This window comes from Lepisma saccharinum, chromosome 7, assembly GCF_977018435.1.
Source record: "Lepisma saccharinum chromosome 7, izLepSacc3.1, whole genome shotgun sequence".
NCBI lineage: Eukaryota > Metazoa > Arthropoda > Insecta > Zygentoma > Lepismatidae > Lepisma > Lepisma saccharinum.
In genome coordinates this window covers 53,903,975-53,916,207 of record NC_139235.1, presented here as the reverse complement: position 1 = coordinate 53,916,207, position 12,233 = coordinate 53,903,975, and the positions used below count along the sequence as shown (strand labels likewise).

The window sequence follows — 12,233 nt, the reverse complement described above, 5'->3', positions numbered from 1 at the left end:
CAATGAGTGTCTTGCTTTAGTGAGATTGCGCACCAAAGCGACAAGCGGCACGCGACACTTATCGCTTGAGGATTTCACCAACCGAACGCTGCTGGCCTGTGCATCTCGTCATGTCGCTACAATGTGAAATGTTGCTCTTGATTGGCTCCTTTCCAAGCAACATGGGTCGCTTCGGTATGAAAGATGCCTTGGACCGAATGACCCATGTCGCTTTGGTGTGAAATCCTTTTATCGTTTGTCGCGTATCGCTTTGGTCTAAAATCTCCTTGAGGAAACGGTGCAGTCAGAGCTTGTGTCCCTATGGTTCGAAAGACTGCTCGCTTTCAAGCGACATTTGTGGTTTGTCGCCTCAGTATGAAATTTCTCTCAGGATACTATTTATATTCTAATAACATTGAAAAATAAACTCTAATACACAGTCTAAGACCTGACGTCCGGAATCACATTGTGATGTTTCTTCTTGTGTTACGCATGCTATTTATTTATTAATTTTATTTTTCTTTTCTTTCCAAATTAATGTCATTTCGTGACTGCAAATCACTCCACAAATATAACTGTTTCCATCAATTCACATACCGCCTTTCAAGACAAACAAATCTACATAATATATTCCAAAAACTAACAAAGCCGAATTACTTTCATAAGAAAATTAGCACCGACATTGATCGCACAGCCATCTGTGTTTCTCATCCGTCTGGGGAACCAGTTTCTTGGGTCGTTTTCCACACTACATTATTCAAGGTGCTGTAGGTTAGGCAAGCATAGTTAAAATCAAAATTAAAAATGCTCGACACGTCATGTTATAGTGATGTTATAGTCACGGTGAGTTTGAAACACTGACTACGAGGTTTACGTCATCTAACACACGGAACATTGTGCTCTCGTGCAGAAAGCAAATGGCGGCAGCAGAAACAGCATGTCAGACAGAGATTTTTACAGAAAACAACATGCATTCGCATTAAAATGGATCAAAACTACATTCACAACGCTACAGAAAATGATTTGCGTAAGTACTTTCTCCTGTAAAAAGTAAGAAATCCGTCACCCCTATAGTAAAGTGTTACCCTATATATAATGTAAACTTTTTTGTATTTTTGAATTGATTTAAAATATATTTTAAATATTAAATTTAATGTTTTAAAAATGTTTAAATATTTTTCTTTAAAATATAAACTATGATCCCATTGCGATCCAATAACAAAACTTCTAAGACTTGATGTTGAAATATGTATGTTTCTATGGGTATTTTTTAAAAAAAATTCAAAATATAGATTTTTGAAAACTTCGAATTTCAAAAAAAGGTTGAATGACCTTGTAATGAAAAAAATTGAAAAGTAGTCATGTGATATATCTAAAGTAAGAATCATGAACCTTCCGACCCTCTGTAAACAACCGTCTCACTTCGAGTAACGTATCACTCTGCACCAGCTGTTTGTGAATGACGCGGCCATCATATGCTGCTCACTCGCAACCTTTAATTTTACGTAACATGGAAAAACGTATTCTTATTTTAACTGATAATCTACACATTGAAGTATAATAAATTTTCTACAAGTGATTAAATAGGTGTTCTTGTTCAAGAATGAACATATTTTTCTACGCCAAAAGTTCCATTTATCTGACACTGGGTTAAGAGATTCTCTTTGATTATGACAGCGCCAAAGTTATACAAGAGGGTGAGAGATTCGTTTCAGTAAATTCAAGCCTTTTGGTTTTATTGCTTCCTCTTCCACCAAATTATTGCCCAACAATGTTGACATGTTGAGTATTGTTTTCTCCTTTGTGCAACAAATATACCGCCAGTTTTAGCAGAAGCTATACAAAGATAAGCCGGGGAATAAAAAGAGATTGTTTATCTTTCTCTCAGTTTCTTGTGCACTAGAAAACAAGATGATAATAAGCACATTATTTACACACTTCTCATGCAAGTAATGTATTTTCTTACCTTGATTCAGCAGTTCCTTTTTGAACTGGAGGCATTTTCGGCGCTAGACATCATCCTGTCACAGTACGGTCTGTCAAATTTGCTTCCCAAAAAGGAACGCAACGTAGCATAAGAGGCGATTTAACGTCGACTGCTAAAATTGGGGAGATCGTCATCAATCATCACTATCAACACCTTCCCCGGACAGGACGGCTCTTTCATTGAAAAATACGAAAGCACCTCGCGTTGTATTGCGCTTATCTCAAAATCGGTGTACTTGTTTATACGAGCAACAACGTTTTGTTTTTTTTCGCGGGACTCACAACTTGACCGGTCGTTTTCCTTTCTTTCACCACACCAAAAACAAAAAGACGCAGACACACAATTACACTTGGACACCAACTTCACTGCTTGCTCAGGATAGCACCGACACAATGTCACATAAACGTTAAGAACAACCTGCTTCTTTCCACTTTTCAAACAGCTGTATTTCCGAAAGACTACTCTGAAAACACGGGAGACCTTCCTGCATGCATGGAAGTCGCCATGTTCGAAACTGGCGCTATTTTCTTGCTGTTCACGTGATCGATTGTAATGTATACAATAATCACGTATTATTATTATAAACAGAAACCTTTAATGAAAATATATTTTAAAATGTATAATCCAATGTAATTTACACATTTTTCTTCCATTAGCGTACTTTCATAGAATGGACTACATGATGCGGAAGAAATCCGTTATTAGGCTGTTGCCAACCTCAATACTTCTCACTAAGTACAGAAACGGAAGTGGTATGTCGAATGTTGGTATATGATAGTGTGATTTCACATTGTCAGTGACGATCCTCCGAGGATGGCGGATGCAGGAGTCGATCTATAATTCAGAGGTGTTCACCATCCGGATGGTGACATCCTCACACTCCAGAATACTATTGCGGGTGAAGAAGGGCAGGCCGTAGGGTGAGGGAGGTTGATTTAAAATGAACACCTCTCAACAAGAGAGAAGAAACATGTGACAATATTTAAAAATTCACCCCCAAATATGCATTTTATTTTATATGTAGCGTACAATAAAATGTGACTGCCTCAAAATATTTCTGTTGTCTTTGCTGCATAATCCAGCATTTTTGAACGGTATGAAAAGGTCATTCCATGGGAAGTCACCAGAATTGTCCGGAAACGGGTCGCCTCATAGTAACAGATTGTAACAAGCTTTCGTGCACGTATAGAGTTAGTAAGGAAATATCATTGTGTGAAATATCTCGTTTCAAAACATAATACATATTGTACAGGGTGCCTCTAAAGAATGTGATCCTTCAAAAAAAGTACAAGACAACGACATTTTCACATAATTGTTAAGGAACAACGAACTGAGATAGAAAGTATGTTTTTGCTTTATTGTACAAAGTAAAGTATACTTGGTTGTAACGAAATGTAGATTTTGCCTTACCTTTGTATGTGTATGCCCAGGAAGTGGTTGAAATTCATTGTCGTTAAGATGTGCGGCAGAAAATCAGGTAAGTTTATTAATTTCCCCCTGCTGAGGAAATCAGCCAAAGTCTTTATATTCGTCACAGTATGACTTCTATGTATGGTTCATCAGCACACACCCTCATATTGCTGTTTAATGTTTCTGGTTATAAATTACAGACACTTTTTACAGTATGTGTGGGAAAGAAAGTGCAAAATGAGGCTATTTCAGGAGTTAAAATCTTGTAATGGGAAAGGTGACAACACTATGCAGGTGGTATAATTGGAAACACCTGAACTTTGGTATTATTTACAGGAAATATGAAAATTGCACTCTGCCTCATTTGGTATCTGTTGCGGACATACGAAATGCATGCAGTGTAGAATGTCTGTAATACGGGAGTTTCTAATAATCATATCCCAAGTCAACTGGAAGTTGTAAGTGGAAAGTAATTTCAAGGGATCAATCGGAGAGTAGCAGTGTGGAATATAATTTTACATTGACAGTGAAGGTTGTCAATTTAGTTCACTGAAAACAGCTCATTTGTATGTCGCAAATGCAGTGTGAATACGTTGCACAGTTGCTGAATCCAGAGCAATGCCGGTCTTTGGTGAAGGCAGTATTCCTTTCTCAGCTCTCAGTTTTTTGGCTGTTCGTACCATGTACTCAGTAGTGTTGAAATATTCTTTAACCTTTGTTGTTTGCCAACTATGAGGAGCAAGTGTGAGTATTGGAAGCTGTTCAGCTCTTGAAGACTTGATGAATTTCTGCTGAAGTTCTGACATGAGAAGGTTTAGGTCGCGTTCAGCATGAATTTTTGTAGCCTCAGCAGATTCTTCTGACTCTTTAGGGATATGTAAAACTGCTGCACCATGCTTTGTAATAGAAGATTGTATTTGTTTCATTTTTGCCTTTCCATACATTTTCCTCTTCTCTTTGTTCACATGAGTAAGTGTCTTCATGGGAGATACTTGTATTTCATGCAGACTTGAATTCAGTCTCTTCAATGGACCAGCACTGCTGTCTGGGACACTTTCCACACAATTTTTGCCCAGGAATCAGTTTACCACCATATATCCTTGCTGTTTCTACAGTAATTGTCCTTAGTGACTTCTTACAGTTCCTGTTTTTGGTGTGTAGTGATGTAGGTGACAAGCACTGTCTATCTTCAAGCCTACACTGCACTCCACTCAGGGTTCATGTGACACACAGCCCTGAGCCAATGCCATGTCTGTGTTTATTTCACTTTGAGTTATCACACACAGAATGAATGTCTTCCTGTCTCTAAGTACAGTTTGTTAACAAGTCTTACTGTTCTTCACACTAAATAATCTAAAAACACCACTACTCTCACCAAAATATTACGGTACACCACCAGAAGCCAGCCTCATATCACACAATAGATTTGGCGAGAAAACAAAAGTGTCCTGAAATTCACATGAAACAAATGAGGATCAAAATGCACAAATGTTTCACAATTTGCATTAACTTTTATGTTTTGGAATATACTCTTCTACAGGTGTGAGTGCATGGGTTGCGGTACAGCAACCTGAAATATTTGAAAGGAAAACTCAATTACGCATTATATGTGAAAGCAGATATTAGTAGAACGGCAATACACATAATTCAGTATTCTATGAAAATGGTTCAGAGTGCAATCATGAAATTTCTCCTGAGGAACATGTTGGAATAGTACAATATTTTACTGCCGCTCATTTCTTCTTTATATCTTTCCCTCATATGGAACTTTGCACCCAAAAAGAGTGCTTTTTTTAGCTTTTTCATATTTTTAACATACATGACACACTTTTTAAGCAAGAAGGAAATATATTGCAGTCTTCCTTTTTAGTGTGGAGACTCCACACCTTTGGAACTGTTCTTGTGAGAACTATGAAGATTGCACTTTATTTCCTTCCACTTTAAAATATGACATAGATTTCCACATATATGTGTCGGAAGTTGCTTTTTTGGTTATGAAAAAGACAACCACAAATTAATATAGTTGTCACCAAACTTAACTTTTTTCATTGTATATATTTCCTTTACATAATACAACAACTAGAAATCATATGTCATTTCTTTTCGTTACGCTACAAGCATTTATCTTGTACCTTCGTGCTGTACGTTACCACGTCACTACACACTGAGACGGTAACTTTAATCAGTCCTGTAGCCCAAACTAATGACCGTAGACATAAGTAATTTTACAGTTTTCCATAATACCCTCAGACATACATTTGTGCAAAATTTTATTAAAATTGGAGACGTAGTGGCGACTACCATTTCGGTGATTTGCCATGGAATGACCAACATACGAGTGTGTTTTTGGATGAAGTAACTTTCGAGATGTTGAAGTACACTCTGGAGGATACTGGAATGTGTGACATTGAGGTGTAGATCGACCACGTTGTGACACGCACATTTGTCATTAGTTACGAGACGATGAGGGATAGGTGATATTTGAATTCCAAATTAGTTAGCTGCCCCCGTGACAGAGTGGTTAGCACATCGTGCTACGATGCCAGGGGTCCCGGGTTCGAATCGTGCCCTGGGCATGGCTGTTTGTGAATGTCCATTTATCGATTTCATCATATCATCATCATTCATCCCCATCGCAAATTAGTCATAAGTGGCACAAGAGGGGGAAGTAAAATAAAGCAAATCAATCAAACCAAATGAGTTATTTCCATTATTTCTATCAAATTAATAATTATTAATTTAGTCAATCAAATCATATGTATTAGAGCTTACTTTCATTATCTATAATAATAAATCATAACACTTTCAAACATGAAAAAAAAAAATATGAAGAGACACCGGTTTCAAAATGTAATTTATCTCAATGTGTCTCATTCTTCTAGCAAGGTTTTTTTAGTAAAATATGGGAGAAAATTAATCCTTTGGTACGGAACCATCTTACTAGTGGTGGACAAGATGTAAATTTTGTATTTGATTTTTTTAATTTAGCGTTGCTTTTCTTCCACTTTTGGCTAATCCCGACGATGAGAATGAGTGATCGTCAGATGAAATTGATGAAGGGACACTCACAAATAACACCTGAGCCGTAACTTCGGTGATGAGTCTGAAAGTCGGCCACCAGGCAAGATGTACATTTTTAACTTTTTTTTCACATACATTCAATAACTTTCAACAGGTCATCAGTGATACACTGCTTATTCCGCATCTGTTGACAAATGGAATGTTTTTACACCTTGTAGGCTATGTGGATTATTTTTTTTAATAAGTTTGCAACACTGTTAGGGTACACGTGCTTTTGTTTACAGAAGGTCTGATTCTCACTTTAATTAAAGATCATAGCACAAGCAACAATTTGCATCTTATCCCTACCTTCTATGTCAATTCTAGCTTGATTTATGTATTTTTTTGTAATTGTATGTGTGCCGAAAATTGTGCTTTTTTCCATATTTCAGAGAGTTCTAACTGGAGAACTATAACAGATACAAATCTGCAAGTTTGCCACTTTTTCCTACCTTAGGTGGTACTTCATGACAATTAAGTATGAATAAAATTAGAGATTGTCAGGTGTTTTTCATTGGTTCACTTGACATGGAATGACCCATATACTATTATGTTTTTGTACTGATCTTGTACTTTTGTTAAGCACTACTTTCTTGTAGTATTATAGTATTATAAATTTGTCACATACACATTCTTGTATGAACTCTCGAGCTACTCCTCAACAGGGTAATATAAGTACAATAAAGCCTTCAGACTGTTTTGTTCACTCTGAGATATTAAGACATAAGTTAATTCACAATAACACATTTCTGCAAGCCAAAAACAACAAAAATTGTTCATAAACAACATAATCTTCATGAACCTTGCAAAATATATCATTTTCTCAAGGGGTCAAAGGTATCGATTTTGGAAAATGTGTTGAATTTGATGATGAACACGTGGATGAGGAGGAATGCCAAAATTTGTTGATTCTGAAGACAGCTATGTGGAAGGAAATCATGTACTTGAAACTATCTACGACACTTAGCACAGTAATAGTTCCAATTGTTTGATGATTTTTTCTTAAATTCTAGCAGAAAGACTAATTATCGTAGATCATTTTTATACGAAATTTGAACCTTCCTTCAAGTAATGAGCAATGTTTGGATTTCTGGAAAAGTTATTTGTGTTGAAAAAAAAAAAACAACTTAAAAATTATTTTATTTTTGCTCCCCATGGACAAGGTAATTCGAACTTTTTGGCTGCATTTATGGATCTTATTTTAAGGGAAAGAGAACTAATCCTGACCCACCTACCCTAACAACGAAAGTATTAGGGAAATTATTAAAATGCTAAGGGAACTAAATCTGACCCGCCTAACCAAACCACAAATGCATGTATTGGGAAGTGAAAAACCAGTGTCAAGGAAACACGCAGTAAGTTGGTTGATTTGGTGTTTTAAGTCCTTTATGCACAGTAAGGCTAATTGGGACTGGGCCTACAGTTTAAAGTGGGATGCGAACCACTATGTGCCTCCACCAGGTATTGAACCTGGGACCCCTTGATTACAAGGCGACAATGCTACCACTGCACCATGGGGAGGCCCCAAACATGCAGTACACGCAGTAAGTAACCGCTAAAACTACGCAGTATGTTTTAACATTAGTAAATTGAAATTGAACCATGTAAAAATTGCATACGTAGCATGATGAAATCGCAATAAAACAAATGGAACTTGGGCCCTTAGCACTTTTGGTATGACTTAAGATGAGCGGACCCCTCTCTGATTTTCTTCATATTTGACATAATTACCAATTGAGGCCGTGTGGCCGCGGTGGCTCAGTCGGTAACGCGTCTGACTACCATGCTAAAGGTCCCGGGTTCGATCCCCGGCCGGTTCAAATCCGGGAACTTTTCTAACGATGGAAGCGGCCCCGGCGCCCACCCAGCGTCGAATAACATGGGTACCTGGGGGAAACCCTGGGGGGTAAAGGTGGTCAGGGGCGTGATGCTGATCACATCACCCCCACTCACGACCGGATCAAGAAAGTGTGGGGCGTTACCCCCACACCCCCTATACGCCTTCATTGCGTGGTGCTAAGCACAGGGGAACACCAATTGAGGCCTGCTAATGACGAATCTGAAGTTAAAATTTGTCGGAAACGTCTAGAAATTTTAAAATAATTGCGAACCATTGACGCTAGCCCCACGAACCATTGACGAGTGGTTAGGTTAGGCAAACATCCTGTAGTTAAAATTTGGTCTCGTGGAAGTATCAGGAACTAGAAATTGCAAAATAATTGCGAACCATTGACGCTAGCTAGCCCCACGCACCATTGACATGTGGTTAGGTTAGGCAAACATAGTTAAAATTTGGTGTCGTGGTATTATCAGGAATATATACATTTCGGCACAAGTTCCTTTTGTTTTATTGCGATTTCATAATGCTACGAATGCAATTTTTACACGATCCGATTTTGATGTACGTCTGTTAACACATACTGTGGAGATTAAGCTATTACTTAAGGTTTTGTTATGCTTTCGTGGTTAGGTTAGGAAGGTTAGGTTTGATTCCCTTAGCATTAAAATAAAGTCCCTAAATGCTTTCTACTAAGGTTCCGACTTACTTCTACGATATTTAGTGTCGCTTGTCGACTGAGAATATCTTGTCCATGAGAAGTGCATAAGGTTATTAAAAAGTTGTTTTTTTCTTCAACATAAACAACTTTTTTTCGAGTTTAAACAGTGCTCATTACTTTAAGTAAGGTTCAAATTTCGTGTTACAATGATTTCCAAAATTTTATGATAATTAATCTTTGTGCTAGGAGAAATCATAAAACAATCGGAACCGTTACCAGCATATTTTGCAATTTCTAGACGTTTCCGACAAGTTTTAACTTCAGATTCGTGATTAGAAGGCCTCAATTAATTAACTTCAGATTCGTGATTAGAAGGCCTCAATTAATAAGTAACTTAATAACCTAATAATAACCTAACTGAACCTAACCTAACCTTCTGTAAATGGTCCGTGGGGCTATCCGGGAATGGTTTTTGGGGTTATCTGTGAATGGTTTGTGGTGCTCGCACCATGACGTGCATTCCGTAACACTTCGAGAAATGGCTTATTTTAGTGTAAAAAAGGTTTTTAATCGTGTGAAAACCTTAATGGCACCTTCAAATATGTTCCGCAATACACAATTGGTAAGTACGAACCATACAAAACACAAAATATCCGATTTTAAAGTGTCTTTGATGTAACGAACTGATACCAAAAGTTTACAATTTTTAAAGGAGCAAATTTACAATATAGAGAGTCTCCAATTTTGTTAATTTTCAGTATAATAACTAATTTTGACCTCCTAATCATGAATCTGTTGAAAAAAAATGGGGGTCACGTCTGAAAATTTGAAAAAAAGCCGATTGAATTTTTTTTATATATAGGTGTATATGTGTAGTTTTACGAACAAAAATGTAATCTCCTGTCATTGTGTCCAACCACGCCGTTGTTTTACATGAAAATGATTTATGATGTTCAATTCTAGTACGATCCCTATTTTTTCGATGAATTTAGGGGTGAAATGAGTGCTTATGGAACCTAACCTAACATCGTGTGAATGGTTTGTGGGGCTACACGTGGATGGCTTTTGGGGCTAACGTCAATGGTTTGTGGGGCTACCCGTGGATGGTTTTTGGGGATACCCGTGGATGGATTTTGTCACTAACAAACCTTTTTCATCAAAATATACAATTTCCAGACGTGACCCCCGGTTTTTTACACCAGATTCTTGATTAGGAGGCCAAAATGGAACTAGTTTACTATCCTTTGGACAGATTTCTACAGAAGAAACTACGATAACGGTAGTATAAGACGGAGACGGATTTCTTAAAATTTACAGGACAAAAGACGAGAAAGTACTTACGGAATTGCGTTGTTGGGGACTTTCTGAAGCCGGGGAAATTGTTTTTTAGAATCGTGCAACGTATTTTGCCTGTAAATAAGGTATTTTTCGTCAATCATGCATCTCCGTTGTACGATAGCTCGTGCCGCCATTACCGTCGACTACGTGAATCAAATGTTCCGTGCGTTCGATTATGTAACCCCCTCACAGTGTAGCAACCACGCGGTAGTTTGACAAGATGGCGTGTGAGCGAGGTTTTTTTTTTCCAATGTAAGGTAAGACTCTAGTTTACGTCCTTTTCCTAAGGAATACGTACGTGTCATATATCGTTGGAAAGCTTATTTTATAAGGAATTCAACAACGTAAATCCCAAAGTGAGCAAAAATTTCCTGAAGGAGTAAATCGAGAAAAACTGTTGTTGTCCGGATATGCGCAATTGAACGTACTGAAGAACTTTTTTAGATGATGAAGCACATATTTAGGGGTGAAATGAGTGCTAATGGAACCTAACCTAACCTCGTAGGCATTCCTCGACCCCGTGAATGGATAGTGGGGCTATCGTGAACAGAAAGTGTAAAAAGAAAAAGGTACTTACCCGAAGAGATGCCGGGTGCCGCAAAACGACCGCGCACCGCGAACGCAAAGAAGCAATCACCATGCAGATAAGGACGTAAAGTAGAGTCTAGCCTCAATTTTCGCTTAAAAACCTTTTGTGAATAGTTTGTGCGGCATTTATCGGTTCATAAGTTTGCAAACACTGCACATCAGCTGACGATACTGCATATCAGCTGACGATAGACAACGTGAGTCAAAATTTGCACGCCGAATTAGCAACGACCAATAAATGATTATAATGTTAAAAATAACGCTTTTTTCATGGGAAAAAAAAGTGATCCCCAGCTTGAAAAATCATCCGCTATGCATATAAGGTAAGTAGCAATGATTTTTATTTGAAAACAAACGAGTTTAATGTGTCTCCGGCTTATACTACTGGTACCGAAACTACTTACCGTAATATGTTCCTGTAGTATTCTCTAACATCTGGAAGGTGTTTTGTGTGATGTGGGAATGTTTGATAGCTGAAATTCAACCATTGACGCATAGCCCCACGAACTATTTCCGTTAAGGTTAGGTTAGGTAGGGTCACAATAGTTAAAAATTGGTTTCGATAAAAATATGCGTAGCCCCACACACCACTCTCGCATAGCGCCACACACCATTCTCGCATAGCCCACGAACCATTGACACATAGCCCCACAAACCATTTTCGGAAACGTACGTTCTTCAGTTACAAAAACAAGAAACTCAGAAGTTATAGGTGTCCGAAGGATAGTAAACATATGCATGTTACAAAAAATATAAACGTTCTTGTGTTTAAGGGTTAAAAATGAAAAAAAAACGGACTTACAATGGACACTGTTCGAAACCACGTGAAATTAATTATTAGTGAAAACATATCATGACTTACGTGTTAAATGTTTAATAATTACCTGCAAAACATTCTCTACATCCCATTCTAAAGTTGAGATTACATTCAGAATTTCAGTCCTTGAGCTTTCTAAAAAATTGTGGTATTCACGTAAATATTCTCGACGTATATGAGTATCCATACCTAAATAGATCTCTGAAACTCTTGATTTCGCATTTACATACCATAATGTGACTGACAAGAACTTTCTTTAAACTTGTAATTAAATATTAACATTTCTGTTTCATATTGACACCAAAATATCTCATCATAATCAAAGAATCACAGAATACTCAACGCAGGTAGTGATGGGTCGTTCGTGAACGAGTCATTCAAAAGTAACGACTCTCTCTTGTGAGCGGTGAACGACTCGTTCACCAGAATTGAACGACACGTTCAAAGAGTCGTATGTGTGCCACGACTCCTCCGCCCGCCAAGCAACTATTATTCCATTATTCCCTCTCCTTTCCACGAATTTTGCGAGGAAGGCGCATGCGCAAGTGTATACTCG

General features: G+C 37.7%; 1 protein-coding gene across 1 annotated transcript in view; it reads right to left on the bottom strand.

Annotated features, from left to right (window-relative positions):
* Positions 1-11,986, bottom strand: part of LOC145989858 (U11/U12 small nuclear ribonucleoprotein 48 kDa protein-like) — an 83,643-nt gene extending 71,657 nt beyond the window's left edge. The window contains exon 1 of the mRNA XM_083125318.1: positions 11,745-11,986. Coding sequence (XP_082981444.1) covers positions 11,745-11,864 — 120 coding nt within the window. The 5' untranslated portion in view covers positions 11,865-11,986. The remainder of the gene's footprint in view (positions 1-11,744) is intronic.
* Between the last annotated feature and the right edge of the window lie 247 nt (positions 11,987-12,233).